The following is a 24,592-nucleotide window of genomic DNA, read 5'->3' as shown; positions in this document are numbered from 1 at the left end:
TATCGAATTGAAGCACAGTTGGCTTTCTTGATTTTTAACTTTTTTTTTTTTTTTAATTATTTTGAATTATATCTTTTATTTTTTTAATTTTCTTGAATTAAGGTTTGGTTTTTTTTTTATTTTTTTTACAAATTCGTTTTTTATTTTTGGGATTCAAAAATTTGTGTTCTGATTTTTTAATTCTCTTTCCTTTTTATATAATACATAAAAATTATTTTTAAAATTTAAGAATTCACCGTTTCCGATTTGTTCTTTTATTATGTATATATATCATCTGTATTCGTTTTTTTTTCAAATTATTCTTCCATTATTTTAGTCGGTGAAACTACTTACAGTTAATAATTAATTATATTAATATAATAAGACAAATAATAAAACTAAAAAATCTTGTTTCTATGAATTATTTATAATATATGACAAAAAAAAATTATAATAATAAAAGTTATTAAAAAAAAAAACATAAAAATAAAGTTAGAAATGATTGCAATCTCTCTTAACGCGTATTATTATTATTAAATCAATTATAATGCGAAGAATGCATGTAGATTTTATATCTTTAGCTTAAAACAGAAACATTACGTTTACTTTTTTCTTTTTTTTTTTCATTAATATATGTATAGTATTTTTGTAAATAATTAGAGAAAATATTGGGATAACTCCATTCAAATTCAATTAATCTCCTGAATTTCTCCATCCATATTGTTCATCTGTTGAGGATGATTCGATTTTACCATGCAAGAGCGGGCAACCGATTCGAAGAGTCTAAAGTTTATGATTAAAAAAAATAATAATAAAGTTATGATGATAATAAAAAAAAATGAATTTTTTTATCTTTAATCATTTGGAAAGCAAACAACAAGACTTACTTTGATATTTCTGGTGCGCAATGAACAAAGTCGTGATCCCAAAATTTATATATGGGATTCTTGATAAGTTCAATGAACGTTATCAATAAGCCCCAGGGATGTGGACGATTCACTATAAGGCGCTCCAATAATACTCTGGTTATTTGTTCTTGTATGGCTTCGGAGTTGGCCTCAGCAAAGAGATGTAAAACAGCGCAGCTAAAATAGTGCGTATGACTGTTAGGATAACGTAACTGATTGGCAATTGCATTAAGAAAAAGATAACGGCCCTCAGTATCTAAATCAACAGCCAAGTTTTGGAATATATCCATATGAGCACTATGCGCAATATTTGATGTATTGGGAACGAAATTTTTACTTCTGAAATTTATAATTGGTTTAAGGATTTAAGATTTAAGCGAGACAAAGTAAATAGACAGAGATTAAAAAAAACCTTACCTAATGTGTGCAATCGCTTGAGTACCCACGTACAATACAAGAGCGTTCATTAGCGGTATATTGTACCGTGAACCGGGCTCATTTGATATCTGTAGATGACTGCGTAACTCAGACAGGAACGTAACCGGAGCTCGAGCTTTTAGATAAGAATCAAGATCCTTTTTAAAATTAACTGGTTGTATATTTATTGCATAATTGGTACAAATTTTTGGTGCTGAAGCCGTTTCAGCCAGCATGTCGACTTTTAAGTTTGGAGTAAATGGATCAGGTAAGCGCATATTTCGTGGGAAAGCCGCCAGAATGATGTTGCGCATCTGAATACAGTTTGGTGGTATGGCATCACAGAAACCAAAATGATAATCGCAAAGAAATTCGGGGAAATCGTGTAACAACACGAGCAAAACTCGTAAAGTTCCACGATACAGCAACTGTACTGGTTTCGCTAGTTCGGCGTTCCGGAGGAAAGGTGCCAGATACTTGAAGAGATCTAATAGCAATTGAGCATATAATGGCCATCCTTTCTGTTGAGGAATCTGCGCGAGAATGCGTCCAATAAATATGCGATGAGAAATAAGCTCCAGCCACGCGTAACAGAAACCTGGTGCAAGGGATGGATTTAGGAGATGGTAGGTGTGCGAAAAAGCAGTTACAATGCTATGCATCAATGATTCTAAAACAACATCCGGCGAGCTAAGCTCAAGGAAGAGCATGACAAAAAATCGATGATAACCAAGCTGTTGGAATGCGGTACCGTGTATATCTTGATCTTGTAGCAAAATTCCCAAAACAATGCCCAAAACCTTGTTGAGCAAGTTGATCTTAGTGGTAGGATTCCCAGATTCACCGGAATGACGAACGAGGAGGGCTATCAAATGCACAAAAGCGTCTATCCAATGGAAAATCTTTGTCTTCGCCTGCACGGGAGTGTGCGCAGGGTCAGTCAGAATGCGATACACCAAATCAATACAAAACTGAGTCGCCTGACGAAAGAACCGCGTAATCAAGTCGTCAGTTTTTAATATACCGTAAAGATTCATTTTCTGCACAAACGATCCAAAATTTTTAGTTTCTCGCGATAAATTGTGAGATTGCGAATAAATAGAGACCCAATCTTTTAGTAGAAATTCTGTCTTCTCTTGCAAGCCGGGCGGATCATCGCAATCGTTTGCCTGTAATATCGTTATCATATTTTCTCGAAGATCATACTTTTTAATCGTTATAGAACAGTCACTTACACTTACCCTGACATGTTGCCATCCCGAATGTATATATTGTGTAGCTCCTGCCAAGTAACGATCCGTTGAACTAAATGGCCCAATGTCTCCAGCATTGTTATTACCACACAACATGTCAATCAAATGGGACAAGGCCTCTGGATAACGGTGACGGTGTTGGGTAAGACGACTTAACAACTCTAAGGTGCCGATGAATTCGGTTTCTACTAAACTAGAGCTTGAGCGTTCATCCACTAGCAGGCGTTCCAAAAGCGTGGTTCCAAACGATACAGCTAAATAATTGTTGCCATTTTCCATGCAATCACGTAGTAACAAATCGAATTGGCTAACATTTATGAAATGCGATGTTATAAGCAATTTAATTGCATCTATATTGTAGCGAGCTTCTTCGCGAATTTCAAAAATGCATTTCGTGATGGCGCGTTCAGTGGCCGGTGCGCCGAATGTGTTCTGAAGCAAAGTTAATATGCGTAAATGTATGTCACGATATAATTTCATTTGTTCAACGTGTTCGGGAATATTGATCATGCCTTCAATAAAACCTTCAACACAACGGTTAAGTAAGTTTAACGCGGATTCGTTGTCGCGATGACGCCGAGTAACCATGAGAGCGTTAAGTAGCGCATGCATTTTACTAGCTTGCAATTGTAAATTAGAATTGTTAACACAACTATTGAGGAAAGTTTCCATTTTGCTGGCCAATTCAGCGTACATAAGACCCAATTCGTCAGTGGCAAAACTGGGGGGCATTTCTTGAGGTTTGGGTAAAAACATAGCGACATCACGGTCGGTCATTGGTTGGAATCCGGGTATGTTGCGGGCAAATTCTGCATACACTGCAAATTGATTTGGCGGTACTCCACCGACTTTAAGACGCACTTGTTCAGGTAAGCGCTCTGATTGATACGCCAAAGTTTGGGCGTCAAAGTAACGATTGTTCTCTTCGCGGGCCATTTTACGTGTTTCAAAATCAGCTGCAAGACGACGATCTATTTCGGGAGTAGCTTTTTCAGCAGCAGTTTTTTGTATGAAAGCGCATGCCAATTCTACGTTGTCGTTTGTTAGCTGCATGGATGCAGTTTCAATATCTTGGTATGTTGGCCCTCCCGGCAGAGCATTCATGAAGACTTTACGCAGATTGTTATTCAAGGTTTGCGTGATTTGATCTTTGCAAGCAATCATTGCCATGCCTGCGGCAAGATTACGTACCATTTGATGGGCCGCAGTGCGCATACGATGTTCATCAGGGTCAAGAGCAAAATCTTTGCGAACAATTTGCTCGGAAGTGGACGCAGCAATACGAACGCTACGATCGACGACAGGTTGTAACCATTCGGTTAGGGTACGTTCGATAGCACTTAGCACTATATGCTTTATTCCAGGATTTACATGCAAAAATGCAATGTTAGGGGACAGCATCACATGTTGGGTTAAAAGTTGAAAGTTTGTCACATTAATATCTACATACGAAAAACGTGGCTCTGGAGCGGGCAACATTAATGGTCCGACACCGTCATTGGTGAGATTAGGTGATGGTATAGCCCCACCCGGAATGTTGACACCACCACCGGCTCCACCCATCATCATAGCTTGTGCGTCATTTTCCGACATCATTGAATGTTGTGTGCTAGAGGTAGGCTGCTGTTGTTGCTGCTGCTGTTGTTGCTGTTGTTGTTGCTGTTGGGAAGGCGAGGGATCTATAGCTTTCGGTTTCGGCTGTGACATTTGGTGTTCAATTACCGTGAAACGACCAGGATCTTTAAGGTATATTATTGGTTTTAATTTCTGCAAATCAATGTTTAGACCTTTACAAAGAACTTCGATTTCAAATTTCAAATTCAACTTTAAGTCGGGTTCCTGATGTAACTCTCCCAACACATTCATTATGGCCATTGTCCAAGGATTTGGGGTTTTAAACACTTTCGATTTATTTGATGATTCCAGAATTTTAGCCACAAAAGGTACCACAAAAAGCAATTCTTGTTGTCCTTTATGATAAGCTTCTGCCAATAAGGACTTCAAGTCTAGATCTATTTGCAGTATTGGTCTGTTACGAGCCAAGGTCATCATACCTAACCAATGGCCAAGGTTTTTCAATAAGCTACGATCTGAAAAGTTAACTACGCCCTTATCTGAACGCAATAAGACCTTTATATTTCGTATTGTCTCTTTAGTGACATATTTATTGATCTCGGTATTTTTTAAAGCCTCCAAAAAATTGAAGTACAATGTGTGGAAGTTGAATTCCATAGAAGCTCTCTTTAGAACCAAATATTGAGCTAGCCAAGGCCAATAGTCTTTGGTCATAATATCCTTAATTTCTTCAACTTTTTGCGGAATATTCAATTGGCTGAGGTTGTTAAATATGAAAGCAGTTTTATCCTGAATACCTTCTGGTGGTACAGTCAATTTCTCTTCCTGATTAGCCACTAGTAGAGTGTCGATATTTGTAGCCGTGGCAATTGATTTCACACGGGCCGGATGAATGGATTGCGCGACTACCATTGGCTTTTGTTGAGTTGGCGTAGTAACAAGGTTGCCTGTAATTATGATAGAGAACTATATTAGAAAGAAGTGCTATGATAGAAAGATCTACAATCGTTGTTTACCTGTAACAGAATTACTGCGATATATTGAATCCTGCGGCGGTTGTTGTCCGGCAGCCCCCATTAGCATTTGTAATTTAGCTGCAGGCGGTTCTTGGCCAAGATAACCGCATTCAACATATTGTATCAAATGTGGTGGAAAATCCTTAAAATGTGGAATCGACCTGATATGCTCGCAGTATTTGTTGTACGTATGCAGGCGCGTTTTAAAACGATCCAGAGCTGTAATGCCAAAGTAGTACAGTTTTGACCCCTCCGGTTTTCGTAATGCATCTAAGACACATCGTAACGCTAGTCCTAATGCCACAAAAGTCGGCACCAAATTACGTTCAATTATGCCACCAAAAAGCTGCGCCGTGATTTGTAACTCTTTTTCCGGGTAATGCGAAAAAAAACGATATTCCTCGAAGAGATTGCGTAACATACATTGATACACTTCCTGCTCACGTCGTATGCTGGATTCCTTGAAACGTTGTAAAATGTCCAGCACCTCATCTATAGACAGAGTCGGATGAGGTGGATGGTTATATATGCGCTGGAAATACGAATTGGCTTCATCTTCGATCTCTTTGGAAACAGGGGCTTGAAGGTCAGCTATTATAGGATTATTTGGATTCGGCGGTGTTGGTGTTGGCTGCGGAGCAGTAGGAGGCATACGACCTAACGGTCCTACGTTCGGTGGCGGCGCCGGCATTTGCATTGGATTCAAGGGGTATGGACTAGCAGCTGCTGGATTCATCAGACGTGATGGTGACGCCGGCGTGGATACCAAGTTACCTTGAAAAGAGATACGCCATTAACTTGGTAAATGTCGTACAAAATGATATATATTAATGATATCAACTTACTTAATACATTGCCAAAGTTGAAAGCTCCATTGGGTCCACCGAGGTTGAGACTAGCAATATTTGTGGTCAAATTCGATAGAGTGTCCATGGTAGGACCGAACATTTGCTGGGCATTTAGATTTGCTGAAAACTGCGGCGGTGGTACGCCGCTCGGCACACCGCCACCGGCTCCCAAGTCCATCCCACGATGACTACGTAAAACACTTTGAGGTGGCACCAAGCCTTGTGGAGTTTGTTGTTGCTGTGCAGCCGCAGCAGCGGCAACTCGCGCTTTGTTTGCCATAATGGAACAATTGGCAGCCATTTGCATAATGAGCTCGGCTATTTCATGTGGAACGTTGCCAATGCAACCTTGTAAACATGAAACCATTGTATTAACAGTGTCTGGAGGCAGCTGCGCTTGCTTTGGCGGCAATTGATCGTCTGGTATCTTTGCGTTGGTTATTTGAGGACATCTTCGTTGAAGACACTTCAACATCGCCTGAATAAATGGCTCGCCGTGTTCACGAATTTTATCGCTGAGCCATTTTTCAAGCTTCAAATATTCGCGGCGAGAAGCCAAGCAAGCTAAATCAATAACAAATAGGAAAGATCTGGCATTTAAGAGAGTAGAAAGTGCTTTCAAATCTTGGGCCACGTCCAGGATGCGGGAGAGTTTTACTTGATCATACTCTGCGCCTCTAAGGTACCATTCAGACATTGCATGCATTATTAAGGGTCTTAGAGAGTGGCCAAAATTAGTAGAGCTCCACGCACTTCCTAATATCACTCCTGAGTTTGGATGATTGGCCAGAAATGTCGGAATTAATTGATTGAATAGTTCCTGACGCAAAGCAGTTAGAGGCGGTGTGATGTGCAACAATGAAAGGAAGAGAACATCAGGACAATGTTGTGCAGGAAATTTAAACAGATCGTGAACTTTGTTGTAATAACCATGTTCCGCAATATATAATAGGACTTCAACAAGATGGAGGGACTTCCAGGCGCAAATATCTTTATTATCGTTGTCAGGCGGAGTTTTTAACATTTCCACTGGAGCTGATGTAAAGATATAATCCGCAAACGAGAATAGATCGGGATTCTTCAGCATCACTGCAATCAGCGTAAACTGACCTTCCACGGTTTGCCAATGACGGTAAATGCATTCTGGATAAGAAAACAACGTTGATTGCGTAGCCAAACGAAATATGGTTAAGAGAAGATCAAGTCCAACGCGATCCTTTATTACAAATTCGGGATGATCAAGCTCTAAACACACTTCCTTCCAGTTCAATTGCGGCACTACCTCTTTGAGAGCTTGAACGAATACATCTGGTTTCCAGGCCTGTGTAGTATCTGTGCTGCTCGAACCGTTATTAGCGTTACTCGGCCCTGTTTTGTCTTTTTTGTCATTGCCGTTTGTTGCGTTTTTATCCGAATTAATCGACGAACCATCATTGTTATTGGTAGAGTTCTGCTGCTGCTGTTGACTACTGCTACCACCAACAGACTGTTGTGGCCAAAAATTTGCTGGTGTTGGTAAGTTTACATTGCAATCTAATAGCGATGTATGTCGACGACACATAAGACCAATAATTTTAGCAACATCTTGCGGTTGTAAATCTCGACTACTACTACTACCTACACTACCTCCGCTGCGTAAGTGATTTTTACAATCTTCAACGCTTGAAGTGAATTCATAACCAATTTCAAGGATTAAATTAATCCAGGATGTGTCCATAATATTATTGTGCTCGTGTGATGAAAATATTGTTTCGCAGAAATTCTCGTAAACACATTCAACTGGGATTTCTTTTAAATTAATTGACAAGTGGTAGCCATCAGTAATAGAGTTTAAGGCCAACCCGTCCTCATCTTGTAGCGACGGCTTTTGTTGAGTTAAGTTTCTGACGGATTCCAAACGGTACAAATATGGTGCTAATATCAGAGGAACACCAGCTCGCGGGAATTCGTCGCGTAGTTTCTGTACAAATTGCTCACGTAGAAATTCTTGCGGTACGTATTCTTCCAAACAGGATAAAAACAATTGCAACAAATCGATAGAGATGTCGTGAAAACTGCAAATTACACCTGCCGTTGCTTGATTTTTACCCAGATACGATTCTATAAGTTCAGGCAACGATCGCGTTAGAAGATCTCGAGCGGTTTTACGTAAATCCGGTTGCGACGAGTGAGTTAAAGATAAACATAAAAGGCACTCACTCAACTTGTTGATGCCAGTTACACGTACAATTTGTTTTACCAGATGCGCTGACGCTTTAAAGCCCTATAAACACAGGATAATTTATTATCAGTTAAGAGGAAGCTATCGTTATAAAATCAAACACCATTTTAAACATTATATACCTTTTGATGAAACCAACAATTATCGATAGCAAAACAGATGTTGGAGATGTGTGAAGCTCTCGTCAGTTGCTTTTCCAATTGGATACCTAAGAATTTCACTTGAACTTGCTGTTGTATCGTTAAATTTGATATTGAAAATGATAACGGTGAGAATGATGGATCATTAAAATTAATACATGAAAACAAACAACGCAGACAATGTCGATCCGCTTCCAAGCCAAATTCTTCAATCAACTGCAAATAAACAATTTACAAGATGATACTTAAAAAATAATTTTCATCTGTATCTTAGGAGCTTAAAGCCTTCAGTTATTTGTTAAACTAATGGAGGAAAACAAAAATATATTACATTAAATCCCGCCTAAAACTGAGATTTTGCATATAAATATATAAGTATATGTGTATGTATAAATATACATTGCTTTATAAAGAAACAACAAAACAAATAAAATGGAATCTGGCAATAACTGTCAAAAATACCTTCTTCCACTGGAAGAGAAGATTAAAAGCTTCATTAAATGGGCTAGAAAGAGACAAACACATAACAAATAAATTGCTCCAATTAATCATATGCGAGGTAGAACGTGGAAAATAAAATTTTACTACTGGAAGTAAGGACTTTACAATTAAAAAATAAGAGAAAAAAACAAAAATACACAAAGAAATGTCTAAAACCAAGTTTTATTGTGGCATATTCACCGAGTATAAAAGAAAAAAATTGGCATTTTGATAATAGAAAGTTATACCTAATCTAATGATTTTTTTAAGCCTTTAAAAGACTTGCACATAAATTATTTATTTCTATATCCAATTAGTTTTCATTAAACTTGTTTAAAAAAAAATATATATATATAGATATATATATGTAAACGCACGAAATTGGGAAGTATAGGAGACGATGATGAAAGTTGGTTTAAGAGCTGCACGAAGAAGAATGCGTCAACAATTCTTATAAAACTTTTTTCACGAACACCGCATTTTTCTGCATTTTATTTATATACATATAATAGATGAAAGTAATTTTAGTTAATTAATACTTTAACACGTTTTTACTTTTTCTTCACTTAAACAAATTTGTCAAACTTCTTTCTTCTTCACAACCGACTAACACAAGCAGAGAAATTTCCTTCTTTGCCACCAATTGTAATGGCGTCGGCAAGAAATGGTTGTCAATTATTTCTCTACTCACAGTTGCTTTAGACAGTAGTAAAGTGAAAGTTTAAAGCTCAAGTTCCAATGCAAATTATTGCTGTTTTTCTGACATAAACGTTGTAATTTCCAAAACCTGCCGAATTATTAGAATGTTTAATTGAAATTTATTCCTGTCAAACAAAAAATTCTTTAAATTTATATTTTTAGTGTGAAAAACGGGTGAGAAGCATTGTCATTGTAGTGAAGGGTTGCCATTACTTTCTCTTGTTTATTGCCACAATAGCAGTAAAATATTACTTTCTTTTGTATACTTTTCATATTAAAGCATCAGACTTATACAGCGATCGGGAGAGTCAAGCGACGGCAGCAGCACCAAATAACAAGAAAACACTTAAATAAAACTAACAACAGAAGCCTTGTTTGTGATTTTCTCATTTCTCGTTCGCTATGAGAATCATGTTACCCCTTTGAGTTCAGTGGATTGTGCACTCTACAGGTAGTACAATCAAAAAAACTGATTGCATTTTAAAATTAATGAAAATAAATACATTACTTTCGTATAGTTACGAATTCAAAACTTTGTTTAGAAGGTGTAATATTTTCTTCTTTTTCGAGGAGACAAATCCGTCCACGTTAAGTTATGACCGATTTATATTGTTTTTCCCGGTATGTTTTGCTCATTATGTTGTATTGCATGTGGTGATATTTTAGGCATCATATATGAATATATGTATATATGCTTTATTGCGCTTGCGAAGTATGTCACCTCTAAGATGGGTTTTCCTTTAATAACGAATGTCAAATTTGATTTTTTTATTTATTCTTTCTTTTTTATTTTTTTACGGTGAGTTTTTCCTCTTTTCTAAATCACTTTTGTTAACTTTTAAGTTTGAGTAACGATTTCGTAGTTCGCACACGAGCGGAACTGTTTAAATTCGGCGATCTTCTTATATTGAATGATAGGCCACATCCCGCAGAGAAAATTTTACAAAGTTTGCTGAAAGCATCAACTGGTTGAGTTTCAAAACTTAAATGCGAGTGAGAAATTGTTTCGGAAAGTAATTGGAAAGTGTTAGTAGTAATTACTTTATTCGTAAGTAGTTTGTAAGCATAATATAAAATTGCGCATAGATTAGTTTTGAATAAGCAAACAGTAAAAATATTTTCATGCAATTATTAATATTAATTCTTATCAATCGTAATAAATATACTTGCCCTGTCCAACAACACTATAACGTCTTCTTACGTAAACCCCTTTGTAAGTCAATATCGCTTATTCTTAAAAAACGTAACTTAAAATCGTCTAAATGCAAATGCTTGCCCTATTCCCTTTAAATTTGTAAGCGGAACAGTTGTTATTAGAGTCCATTAACCGACTTCAAAGCCAAAACGAAGAGGATATAAGCTCATATCTTCTTAATTTTTCTATATTACTCTTATAAGACGAAGTAGAAACAGAGTTTTGACTTACCTTATTAAGGCTTTCGCTGGTTTCGGTAAAATTTTTCTTATTCAATTGTTTAACCAATGTACCAATCTGCGTAAGCATCAATTTCAGATGGTCTAGGTTCATAGCTCTTCCATTAAATATGTTGAACGGCGACAACACACGACGATGAAAGATCGGGATTTTTTCGAACGATATTTAACAATCTTTCGAAAAAATTACGAGATCATACACACACGGTGGCGCACGAACAAAATCAACGAAAATTGAAAGAAACTAATGAATAAAAGAAAATAGCACAACGATAACAAAAAAATATTTGGAATTCTTTACTATTTCTGTTCTTTTATTTTTTAAACAAAGCACCAATTTGTCATTAACAAGTACTTCTTTATATGTATGACCATATATACATACATATATATATATATATATACGTATGTATATGTATGTATACATTAATTCGCATACACTATCAGTAACTTATACGTTTTCAAGAGTTCGTGTTGATGAAGGCATAATAATGTACACAACACACTCACCACTTACAACTACACGTATTTTCTTTGTAATATGGTCTCAAATATAAATTCGAATATCATAGATGCGCCACCACTGAGTATATTAATAAATGTTTTTATTTCTTTTACTTTTCCTCCTCTTCTTTTTTAATAAAAACGCAATTGACAAAAGTCATTTTTTTTCTTATTAAATTTTTCAGAGTTAGCACTTTTTATAATTGATCTTGCGATATCCACATGCGTTGATATTGTAGCACATACGTTGTTATTATTTTGGCCCCTTATAAGGGGCCAAATTAATTAAACACTTATTAAGCAGCAATTTATAATTAAAATTTTAATCGCCTATTTACTAGAATTTAGTAAATTTCACAACAATTTGATTCTTTTCGATATTGGCCTTACGACTGCTTTCTTTATGTTATTCATTAGTATTAATTTATCATTTTTCCTCCTTTCATATCTTTTGTCTTTTTCGTTGTCGTGTCATCGCCACCGCAGTCGAACTTCTCGGTCATTATTTTTACCTTTTTACACTTACAAATAATAGCAATATCTACGTCATTTTGGTATTGTTTTCCCTCTTTGCATTCCAAAAATTTTGTGTAATATTGTTTCCGAATAATTAGAATTAAATAGTTTTAAGTTTTAAAAAATGTCTCGACTTTTTGTTGACTGTTTCGTCTTCGTATTATGTTAAACTTTATTTTTTTTCCTTATTGACTTGTCGACAAGTGTTGCCATAGGTAAAAAAATCTTGTTTGCTTTTTAACTCATTCAACACGAGGCGTTGCAAATGCGTGTGACTCAGCTAAACTTGTCACAGGCAGCGATGCAAATTGCTGTATGCAATACAGCAGTTTCAATCAAGGGTAATATTAAAATTCGTGAAAGTAATCGAAGAAAACTAAGTTATTAAAATAAACAGTTCGGGAACATGTCCGTGGAAATGTCTTGTGTTCCGCTTATATCATAAAGAGCATGTGTTTATGGTAAATTAGATTACGCTTCTAATCAAAAATTGCAGGTTGTCGTTAATAAGTATGCTAAGTACGTGTTCAACAAGCGAAGATATTATATACGATATCAATATATATATATTCGATTTTACCCTATTTTCAAAAAAAAAAAAATGATAATTCGATTATAGGATATCGCCGTTCTAGCTGCAGATTTTGGGTTCTGATCTTTTGACATATCTTAATATAAGAAATCTGCCTTTTCTACACAAGTTTATACGAACCCAAACACCAAGGTGTTTACATAAGAGGGGGAGATGAATCTCATTCTATCTGCCTATAAATACTTGATACCATCAATGCTATTCTTCGTTAATCCTTTGCACCCGAACCATTGTTTAGTGCGTGTATTCAGCTACCCGACAGTAGTTTTAATAAGAAATTGTAATACATCAAACATAGGAATTTTAAACAAAAGTAGTTTATTTACATGTCTTATTTTTATTTACATACTACAAACATAATATTTTAATATCAAATTTTATAATTTTCCTTAGTGTGATATTTGAGGAAGCACTGTCCCACACTATCCTAGATTTTTCACGACATGTGTCACCGTAATACACCATTTCACGTCTTCCGCTTTTCCGCTATTGTCTTGATCACTATCTTCTTTATGTTCATTTAGAATGTTATCAATCGATCTAAGCATCTCAAACTCATCTTCGCTGCTACAAATTTCGTTCATTTAATTACCAATGCTTTCGCTTAACAGAATATCAAAAAATGTTTGTTTCGATTTTGCTTATCAGTGTTTTCACTTAACAGAGCATCTAATATTTTGTTACGATATTGCCAGAAACGCTATAGTGTTCAGACTGAATGATCTAAGTGTCCACCATATGATTTACACCTGAATAATCTCACAGCAAGTAAAAAAATTTACAACGCGTGCACAATTTAATGTACAATATTATCAAAAATAGTAGTGGCATCTCTCGGGCGACTTCCGGGTGCAAAGGGTGAACGCTGTAAAGTTATGGAACTCGTTACTAAGTCCTATCAAAATGATTTTTAATCCTTGTGCAAAACTCTTATTGACGCATTAATTATAAAATGGATATGGAACTTTAATGATTATTACTTACCTTTAATTTTTAATAAACTTATCTTTAACCTTTAATTAATACAAATGCGGCGTATTTTTTACTGCACTCGGAACGCTCATATTTTTTCATTATTATCAACCATTATTATTTATCAACCACCGATGTTCCCCCATTTTTATGATAAAATGATTAATTGAATACATTCATTCAATCAAAATGCTTGAGACGGGTTAGACGATTCCATAAGCCTAATATAGCAAGGTTGTAAACTAAACGCGACCAATTGCAATCAAGTTAGTGCGATCATATTGAACACGCAGAAGGACTGCAGATAGATCCACCAAATCCAGATGTAGCAATCGATTCAGAGTCATAATCTGAATTGACTTAAGTCTGTCTGTCCGACCGCCCGCCTGATGTTCGTCCATGTAATATTGTGTTTAAGTTGCAGTTCGCAACTTTTGAGATATTTTGATGAAATTTGGTACAGCGACACATTTTGACCCAAGGACAATCCCTGTTGAAAATGGTACGGATCAGCCGACCTTTTCAACCGGTTCCCATATAACGCCCTGTTGTGGAAAGCTGTTATTAGGAAAAAAATGGCAGTTTTCCAAATTTCTCAGAAAAAATGGGTAATTAGTAGTACTTTGGTATTCTGAGTTGATATGGTAACGTTAGACTAGCTGGGGCCATTTTTGAACCCCCATATATAACGAACACTGAAGTTCACACGACAAACGGGTACACTTTTCAACGCTTCTCGAAGAAAGTTATATCGTTATAGTAATTTAACATAAAAAAAATTAACCACATAAAATTTGGACCATCTCGGCCTATTTTTGCATCCCGTCCTATGTAAGCATTAAACTTGTCCTATATTGGGTTTTTTAATAATAAAAACTCTATGGAAGTTGTATTGAAACGAACAAAAGTAAAACTTTTTTCTGTTTTTATAATAAATACTCTATTGAAACCAACAAAAGTAGAAATTTGTTGTGTTTTAATACTAAATATTCTATGGAAGTTGTACTGAAACCACAAAAAGTTGTAATCAGTTGGTTTTTTGATAATAAATACTCTATGGAAATTGCATTTAAACCAACATAAACAAGTGCGTTCACAATCACCACAAAAAATCGCAATAAGAGAAAAATAAGTTTAAAATATGGTTGGTCATAACTTGGAGGCTTTTACAAATACAGATCGATCCTTTTCTTTTTCCGTTTCGTTTTGCTCACTGTCTTTTATACCTGAAGAGAAAATAAAGTGTCAAAATATAGTTGACAATAACTTAGGAGCTCTAGCAAAGATCTCCGCTTTTGGGTCGTCCTTACTTTCGTTATTTACTCTAAAGTTTGTCTTTGACGCGATCTGCTTTTAATTTGAAAAATGAAATTCAAAAAAGGAAAGCATCTCCCCTGTAAAAATCAAACAACAAGGAGAATAGGGGATATCGCGGCGCCTATGCAAATCCAAATATGTTATTCACTATTTCTGCACATTTTGGTAACTTGGTAGCCCGTAAGGAACTTTGGCTTAGAAAGTACAAAGAAAATAAAAAAAATATACAGAGCGATTACCTTCAAGGAATTCTTTTACAGACATGGCGATCACAAGAACAATGACTTAACTGCTTATAGTATAGAAGCACTCCTTAATACATTTTTCGTATTCTAATCAAAAATTCTGTCAGACGAACTGTTTGCTATCGCAGTTAGTTGCGTCTTAGCGCAGAGGGCAGTGGCATGAAATGTGCATAAAACCCCTAACTGCCTTTAATGTTAATTTGATAAATTGCGGCGTTTTTGGTAGTAAACAAACAAATCCGCTGGACGTTACAGATCATCGCTGCTGATCATTGTTTTCTTTTACAATTGGCTCTCTCCACCTGCGTTCAACTTTCAAGCAAGAGCATTTTAGTTACGGGTTTTCAAGCTATCTATAATAATAGGTACACATGTTCAAATCTCTGCTTAATTAATGAAACCACTGCACCAGAAATGTCTAGTTCCCGAGCCTCAAAGCAATCAATAAATTCAAACCATTTTTCACATAAAGCCCTAACATACTTTCATATGTTATAAGCCTGTGAACGTTGTAAAAAGCGCTACTTGGTCCAAACTTTTTCAAAAGACATTCAGTTCTTAATATTAAGGGATAAGCAAATAGAAGAGTTTTTTATTTTTATATTAGAGTAATTGCTCAGGGCGCATCTCCCCCCACATATGAAGGCTTGTACGTAGAGGGAGGAGAGTAGGGGAAGTAGTAATTATGTACATTCGACTCGACTTCAGTGGAAACATTCGGAAGTACGGTGGAAGATCGACGAGTCGTGTCAATATGTTGTGCGCTTTGCAGGCAATTCCAAAACGTGTGAATAAGTCCTCTAAGTCATCTCGTAAAGGGTACTGATTGATGGGCGAATCTCTTTAACCACCTTAGCAAACTTTCACTGGATGTGCCTCCAGGCGCCAAGTACAACAGAGCCCACGTTACGCTGAAGCTCAAAGGTTGCGCAGATATTTAATGAAGTGTCGTCCCACTTGTTGTGGGCCCGCACATGATATATATGTCTTTATATAGAAACAAGATATAATTTTTGTGTTCTATAATAAAAATAAGAATTGTGTTAGACAATGTGGTGGAAGGTAGTAATGATCGGTCTTGGCCGACTGTAATGTTCTTACTTGTTGTTAAAGGTATTTGCATGCATGCGCTACGTTAAGATTAATTATTTAGTGAGATTAATATTTTGTATAACTTGTAAACCTCGACGAACTCATCTTACTTTCCTGTTGAGATTAGCAAAATATGTACAATACTGGTCGTAGACATTACATCCAAAATGATCGAAATCACGAAAGGACTTTAGCATTTGGCTTTTTTTACTGCTTACTTTTTGACAAGATTTGTAATCAAAAAAAAAAAAGTCGCAAATGTTCACATATTTCGATGATGGGTATAAAAAATTTAAAAGATCAAATTTTTAAATTACAAACATTGCACTTACTTGTGCACATTACGAGAAGAGTTGTTATAGAAGACATAGGTTATTAAAGTGCCGAAAAAATTCGCTAAGATGAAGAAAATTTGAGTCACACCAGCGTACCAAACTTAGAAGTTGATAAAAAGCTGGAATATAGAAATTTTTCAACAATTACGATCGAAAATTGTCCGGAAAATTTTCACTTTTTCCAATTTAAAAATGAAAAATTCCTAAGTGCTTGTACCGACGTTTTTGACATATCTCGCAAAAACGTTTTTAAATTTTGAATCAGTCTACGCAAAAAGAATCTATTTAAAAAATTTTTTAATAAATATTTAATAGTATGTTAAGGCGCGTCTACTCCCTTCTTTATTTCAATTAATACACGTCTGGCGAAGCCCTTTTTAAAGATCAAATATAAAATGATACATTAGCCAATAAACTTCGCAAAGCTTCCAATTAAAAAGCACAACATTTTGTCATGATTTGGTGAACTTCAAGGACTCGGTTCACTCAGTTAACTTACATACGTATTAGACAACATCTGATTACTTTGCTTTTACTCGTTTCTTTACAGAATTTTTGTTATACAGAACCTTTTCTAATAATTCTAATTGGGTGTGGATTTGAATATGTTTTTTAAACTAATTTACCTTTATTGGTTAAATCGACCATTGCTTGAAACCCTAAGATGTTGTTTCAGTTTAAGTTTCAGTCTAACTCGTCAAGAAATCGATTACATATATATATACAACAAAAAAAAAAAAACAAGTAAGAAAATTAAATGCAGTCCGGACCAAAAAAAAGGCAAAAGGAGTAAAAGCACAAAATTCTCATGGTCTATGATACGGAGTGGTGCGCGCAGGCTTTGTTTACTGTGAATATAAAATTTTTATGTGTTACTACCAATTGTTTATTATGACTTTTCCTTTATTGATCATAGGACTTTGGATCCATAACCCCCACTTTAAATCTTAATCCACGAAAATGTGTTGAGAGTATGTATATTAAATATCAATTTCCTATCTTAACTTACGCCTATTTGGATTGACAAAATTGTGTAGGCTCCTAACTATTTCGAGAATATCATCGGCGTAGGGAATTCAAAAGAAAACATACGGAATTGTTTACAAATGAGAGGTAGGCACAAAGGTCGGCGCGAAATAGCGGATTGGAAAGAAAACTTATGCAATTATTTACAAGCCAAAGGTAGGCACAAAAGTCGGCAATGGTACTATTACTAGTACATTGCAACAGCGACATTCTATGGGACCGAATCAATTGTGTAGGAATTTAGATTCACCGTTGCAAAAACTTTGAACTTTGCCTGCTATCCTGGTTTAGATCAAAGCGACGACGAGGGTACTGATTTAACCACACAGTGTTTTTATATTGAAATGTACCCTGTGGTAGATGCTCACCGTTTTCGTTCGAATACCGCACAAAATTTGGAGAAGATGGATACTGCTCGTCCTAAGGCGCAATATATGATGAAGAGTTTGTATGTTGTTACTTCCTTACTTTTTTCTTGTTCTTCTTTTTGTGTACTCCATTACCTTAACAGATTTTTTGGAGGTTTTTCTAACAAAAAATGGCCAATCAATACATAATTTCAAATAGTACTGTTCTTCTTCGTTACTTCTTTTACTTGAATGAAAGGAGCAATAATATTGTATCTAATGAAAAGATATCGGAACTCCAGAACGCAGTGGTTTCTTTGTACGCAAATAAATCAACGCGATCTGAACTCTGCAATTGGCCAATAGTCCTAAGTAGGTGCAAAACAAATTTCAAAAATATATTAAATCTGACGGAACTTCGCGGAACGACGTTCCAACTAAGCGCATTAATATATTTCTGAATATGTTAACATAAAATGAACGAAATTATCCGACAAAAATTTATGTATTGGCCAGCGCCGAGATAAATGAGGTATGCGATGCGACAAAATGTAAAAGGACTTTTATAGAAAAGCTACGTTTTCTTACTTTAGGTTAGTGGTTTCGTTTACTATAAGGCTACTTTACAGTACCCAGATTTAGCTTTGAACTCCATACATCTTTATTGTTTAGATATGAACGAAGACAATGGTGACTTTAAGGATTTTCATAGACAACTCAGAACCGTGGGTATAGTTTGTTTTCTTCCATCTGACTTTACCTGAACAAACAAATCAAGAGGCTCGTAGCTTTATTATCAAGTACCATTCAAATAATGATGTTTGCTTTAGGAAATTTTTTCAAAATGAAAAAAACACGAATGCACACAATGTATGACTGACTAACTTGCGGAAAGGCGAGAGTTTTAGGAATGGACAAAATCTATTTCCGATTTCTCGCGCTCTACCGTGCGCCCTTTAATGGCAAAAGTTGAATATCGATAATTCGACTTTGCTTCGCCAAGAATTTGCCCTTTTTTTTGCACTTTTAATGTTTCAAAATATGAAAGTCGTGCTCTCACAATTATGCCTTTACAGTGGATGCTATTAAAGAAGTTTAACCAAATTGGTTGGCATAAAGTTTTTTAAAATTTTTTTCTTTTTTTTTGTTTATATAAGATTTTACTAAGCAGTCTTTACAATAATTCGAAAATATAATATAATATATCATCAAGCCGACAGTATGTGCATTAGGCCTCAGAAACCTCATCATAAAACTGCTTTACGCTCTTACGTTTTAGTAAGTGATTTATATGAAGTTAACTCCATCCTAAACGTTATTTTTAAATTTTTGAATTATAATTTTGGTTAAATCATTATGTAGTGCCAATTACCTGTACCAAGTGTCGTTGGAATTAACAAAAACTGCAGTAGTCACATTAATAAGTTGTTCTTCAACCCTGTTTACATTAATACTGGCGGCATTGTTTTCTTCCTCGACAGGCGACAAATTTGCAATAACGAAAGTTGTAGCCGTCATCATGAATATTGGTGGTGTTGCAAATTCCCCTTTTTTCCCCCTATGAAATACTATATTTAATAACGCCCACATTAATTACTTTAATTTGAATGGTGATATTTGCGATGCTAACAACAGCACCATGTATTTTTGCAAAGTCCTCTCAAAAAAATTGATGAATCGGGATTACGATCACTGAATTTGCTTGTTCCTTGCGTGTGGTTTCTCATATAAATTAATATATGCTTAATAACTAAAATTTGCGAGAAATGGATCCATAAAAAGATTTTAAAAAAGTTAGTGGTAAAAAAATGTGTTTACTTTTTTTTATATAAAATACAATATTTATTTTATAATTTTACTAAAAAAAATTGGAAAGATTTATTATTATTATTATTATTAATTTCGCCAGAGAAATAAATTCTCTAAACTCTTAAAAGCACTAGCATCTAAGGCTATCGGCCTTTATTAAAAACTCTACCGCACTTGAGATTCGAACCCACGACCACTGAGTTGCTAGTCGAGACTCTTGCCTACTCGGCCACCCAGGCGGATGGAAAGATTTAAAATTCCGACAATGTTTGAAATTTTTTGAATTTGCTGAGAAATATTCAATATTCAATTAAATTTAATTCAAATAAAATCGACTTTGCTGACTTTGCTGTAATTTGTTGTATTTGTTGTTTTTGTTGTAATTTTTTTTTTTTTAATTATCTATTTTGCTGCTGGCAACTTTTGAATTCAATTATATGGAAGCACATCTACTTGTAGTATGAACGTCGATTTTGTCGGCTGAACATTTCGAACGTTTTTCATACTTTTTGTTGCGCAGACGTTTTGACGGTTTTTACAATAACCATGGTTGGAAAGATGAATTTGAAAATTTCAAGAGTTTTGCATCATTTAAGAATAACTACTTGACTTTTGTTGCAGAGTTTATTTGCGTATATTTCTACTATCTTTTCTTTTCAAGTGAGTGTATTTTTCTAATTTTTATATTTAAACAATCGAAATTGACGGGCTTTTAGGGTTGATATTTAATGATATGATGAAAATATTGTAGTTAAGGCTTTTCTATATTGAAACTGTTCGTCCATCACCACCAATTTTTTGCATTACGATTACAGCGGCCTCTAGTAGTAGTCCACCATTCGCGCCGGGCAATAGCCTGCCTGAACTTCAAAATTCATAACTTGAGAGAATAAGTAAATGAGCGACCACTTGTTAGAATGTAAATATTGGCAATATTTATTCTTCTTTCTCCGCATCACGTAAAAATACATAAAAATATATGTGCATAAAAATAAATACGAAATTTTGAATGATGATGAAAAGGAAACTGACAGATTTTTGTAACAGATTTTGTATGAAGCAATATTAGAAAGCGAATAAATTAATTTAATGTTTTAATTTTAAAATATTTCTCATTAGTTTCAATCTAAATATACACGTCTGTAATAAAGAAAATATTAGTTTGTTTCGGAAATAAGCGACTTGGCAATAAATCGCTTACAAGATAGAATTATAACACAATATAACAGTAGAAGTACCGGTAGAAGAAGAACACGTGAGCACAGAGTATATAAAAATTTTACATTCAGTATAATAATCATTACCATGTATGCGAATAGTAGAAAATAAAATAGATAACCCTAATGTTTCTTCACAAAACATTTTACTGTCACGAAAAAAATTACATTTGGCAATACTTTGTTTCAAATACATTCTAACAAGTGGTCGCTCATTTACTTACTCTCTAAAGTAACAAAATACGAAGTTCAAATGCATAGCAACAAGTGGTATACAAAAAACAAAAATAAAATAGTGGAATTAGCAAAAACCAAAATATTGCGTTAAGGATTTAACACTAATTTTAATTATTATTAATTAATGATTTAATGATGAATGATACCTCGTATTATTAGAATTAACCAGGCATAGCTTAATTGAAATATTTGATTACAGGATCACAATACAAAATTCAAGATTCACCTAAAAAGTAAATCGAAGTCTAATTTACAATATTTTTTTTTTAAATAACGTCAGTTTTAGTCTTCACCTCTCTCATAAGGACTAACAAAAAAAAGAATGCTTTTACATTCAAATAGATGACGAATTTTATTACATAAGCGTTGAAAGGTGTTTAATGTTCGAGCTCGCCTGACTATAATTTTTGTACTTGCTTTTACCTAAGGAAGAATAATGCAAAATATGATGACATTTTATTTTCACCATTATTGGTATTTATGGAAAGCAACTCTTTGATCATCCATCCTCCACGGATGGTGGATTTTTGATAAATCACGCAAAGGATTTTGTATAAAACTGGCCAACGGTTTTCAAAATTTTCAATTCAATCAACTAGTTTGCCAAGCTCGCATATCATACAACCAAATGAAGTTTTGACCGAAATTAAAAAGAAAATTGAATCAAAAAGAAAAATAAAAGAAATAAAATTTAATTTTCTTACACTTACATTAAATATAGCTTTTAAAAAAAAGAAAGATACTTTAAAATTTGTTCAGTGCATTGAAATAATTGAATAAAATCATAGTGTAAAATTTGTTTAGTGCGTTGAAATAATTATTAAATTTTGACCTAAATAAAAAAAAAAAATTGAATTAAAAAGAAAATGGAATGAAAAAAAAAAAAATAAAAGAAATAAAATTTATTATTATTATAGTTTTAGACTAATGAAATAAATTCTTAGACTAAAAAAAAAAGACATTGAGCACTAGCAGCACAGGCTATCGGCTCTGATATAAATAAATTTACATTAGATAATGAGCTTAGTAGTATTAATAAAGTAATATATAGAATTTATATTCGGTTCTGAAGTTGATTTTAGAATGTCCAAAGGGTTAGTCGCTCCAAATGCAATACTTCTACGCAAGGAAAATTTAAGGCAGTCGCAGAGAATGTGCTTTATAGTTAGAGTTTGTCCACAACTGCAGATTGGGGAGGAAGACTCCTTCAAGATCCATTGGTGAGTTGCAATTGTATGACCAAGGCGAATTCTCGAAAATGTTTGAATCTTGGTTTTCTCAACGTTTGTTGGATATAAAGGTGGAATTAATTGAGGGTTAATGGAAGAGTAGTGTTGATGATGGTATTGTAAATTTCATTCTGCAATTTTTTCTTTAACTTTTCTTCCAATGTATCTTTGAAGATCCAACTTTTCCATGACATCATCCATAATTAGAGGAGCAGAAGCAGAATACTTTGCCGCTCGATCAGCCTGCTCGTTTCCCAATAAACCGATGTGACTTGGTACCCATAACATTTCAATTTTTCCGTCGGGTGTTGTAATTATATTCCTTAATTTGTTGATGGTGCTCCATCTCGAAGTCCAAGGGTTCCGAATAGCTTGTAAAACAGACAAGCTGTCAGTAACAATGAAGGTGTTGAGTTTGCTTTTATGGGCAAGGTTCGCAGCGTGAAGGATAGCTCTGGCATCGGTTGTGAACGTTGAAGTACTTTCGTGAAATATGTGATTGAGAACATTGAGTAGTCAATTGCAGATGGTGACTTTGGAATTTTCTTCGCAATAATAATCTTTCTCACGTCATCAACGAGAATAGATTTGTTTGAATTAAGAAGCTTGGGGACTATTTTAGCCTTTAACTCATGCAGTCTATTTTCTAAAGTTGAGAGACCAGTTTCAATTATAATATTATTTATGGGCGTCGTCCGAAAAGCGTAACAACTTGCTCTGACGGCTTGGTGATAGACCGGTTTAAGGATGTTGATATTAGGTTTGCAGCTATTGCCATAAATTATCAAAGCATAGTCAATCTTGCTTAACACAAGCATTTTGGTAAGATAAGCAATAGAGTTAATCTGCGCATGGCTTCTCCAAGCAACGTACTGTATCAAATTCACCCTTGTTAAAATAGAATTTTTTAACCGAAGACAGTGAGCTTTCCAACGTTATTTGTTGGCAAACGTGAGCCCGAGAATATGCAGCGTCTGCACGTTTAGTACTGGTAAGTCATTAATATGCATCAGTAGATTTCCTGCATCGCAAATCTGCTTTCGACAAATGTGCTTTTTTTTAGATTTTTGTATGGAAATTTTAGCCCCTGACGAGTTGGCCCATGCGGAGATCTCTCGTCCAATAGGTTCGAGGATGTTGATTGCTTTCGTGTTGTCTTTTTCTTTTGTAAAAATGTATACATCGTCCGCGTAGAGACAATGTTCCACTCTTGGTACACGACAAAGAATTTTGCTAATTTCGTTGAAGGCGATCTGGAAAAGCATGACAGAGAGAGGAGATCCTTGCGGAATGCCATTCATTGGCGGCAAGGAATCAGAGACATGATTGTTGATTCTAACTGTGAACCGCCGATGCGACATGAACGGCGCGTTCAGCAGGTTATTATTATTAATATGCGACAAAATTTAATAATTTATTTTTATATAAGCCTTCACATTATGTCCCGTTTGGAAAAAATATATTTCCATATTTCTAGTAAACGTAGATCAGCGATTTTTGGGTTTTGCATAACAAGGGTAGGGACTTGTAAACGAATATTTTTGGGTTTTAAATACTTGAGTGTGAGTTATTTTTGCCTGGGCGATTGGCGGCAAAGAACAACAAGTACACGCGTCGCGACATTAATGTTGTTATATTCGCCATATTTTTTTTTTTTTTTTTGGGAAAATCATTGATGAGTATATGAAGGGCAGCATTAGTTTGCCTTTCAGTTTGCACTATTCGTACACGTGCCAATGATTATTTCCGAAGATTTAATATTTTATTATGTTAACGAAATTGTAGCATTATCGGGCTGTCGCTCTCTACCGCTTTACACAAATTATCGCTATGTTCCAATTTTATTAACTATTGCTAAGTTTACATTCTCATTTCAATTGCGACACGTAACCTAGTTAAGTTAGCCTAATTTAGTCGTAACTAGTTAATTGTATTATTATGCTAAGTTAGCATTACAATTATTAGTTATATAAGATACTGAACATACCTCAGTGATGGTCAGAACCAAATTCGTAATAAAGACTTAAAGAATATTAAATTTGAGTGTTTTCACTACAAAATATTATATATCTCTATAATTTTAGCATTTTTTGTAAAAATATCAGTGCTTTTAGTTCATTTTTGATTAGCTAAGGCTTCATGTTAGAAGCCCCTGTTTTAGGTGGAATTATATTAAAATTAGGA

At 34.8% G+C, this 24,592-nt stretch overlaps 1 protein-coding gene across 4 annotated transcripts; it reads right to left on the bottom strand.

Moving 5' to 3' along the window:
• Positions 1–273: 273 nt before the first annotated feature.
• Positions 274–11,967, bottom strand: LOC119640902 (CCR4-NOT transcription complex subunit 1). 4 transcript variants are annotated; one of them, XM_038039217.1, is made up of 9 exons: positions 11,481–11,967; positions 10,963–11,214; positions 8,340–8,573; positions 5,994–8,259; positions 5,149–5,922; positions 2,540–5,079; positions 1,305–2,473; positions 867–1,226; positions 274–762 (listed from the first exon to the last, which is right to left on the bottom strand). In XM_038039217.1, the coding sequence occupies exons 2-9, from the start codon at positions 11,062–11,064 to the stop codon at positions 669–671; spliced, it is 7,539 nt and encodes a 2,512-aa protein (XP_037895145.1). In that variant the 5' UTR covers positions 11,065–11,214; positions 11,481–11,967; the 3' UTR covers positions 274–668. The 4 variants fall into 4 exon arrangements, with proteins under 4 accessions (XP_037895145.1, XP_037895146.1, XP_037895149.1 ...); XM_038039218.1 differs by having other exon boundaries at positions 10,963–11,144; XM_038039221.1 differs by lacking the exons at positions 10,963–11,214; positions 11,481–11,967 and adding an exon at positions 8,820–8,862.
• Between the last annotated feature and the right edge of the window lie 12,625 nt (positions 11,968–24,592).

This window comes from Glossina fuscipes, unplaced genomic scaffold (genome assembly GCF_014805625.2).
Source record: "Glossina fuscipes isolate IAEA_lab_2018 unplaced genomic scaffold, Yale_Gfus_2 133, whole genome shotgun sequence".
Lineage (NCBI taxonomy): Eukaryota > Metazoa > Arthropoda > Insecta > Diptera > Glossinidae > Glossina > Glossina fuscipes.
The sequence above is the reverse complement of the archived record's forward strand: the minus strand, read 5'-3'. Positions and strand labels throughout refer to the sequence as shown.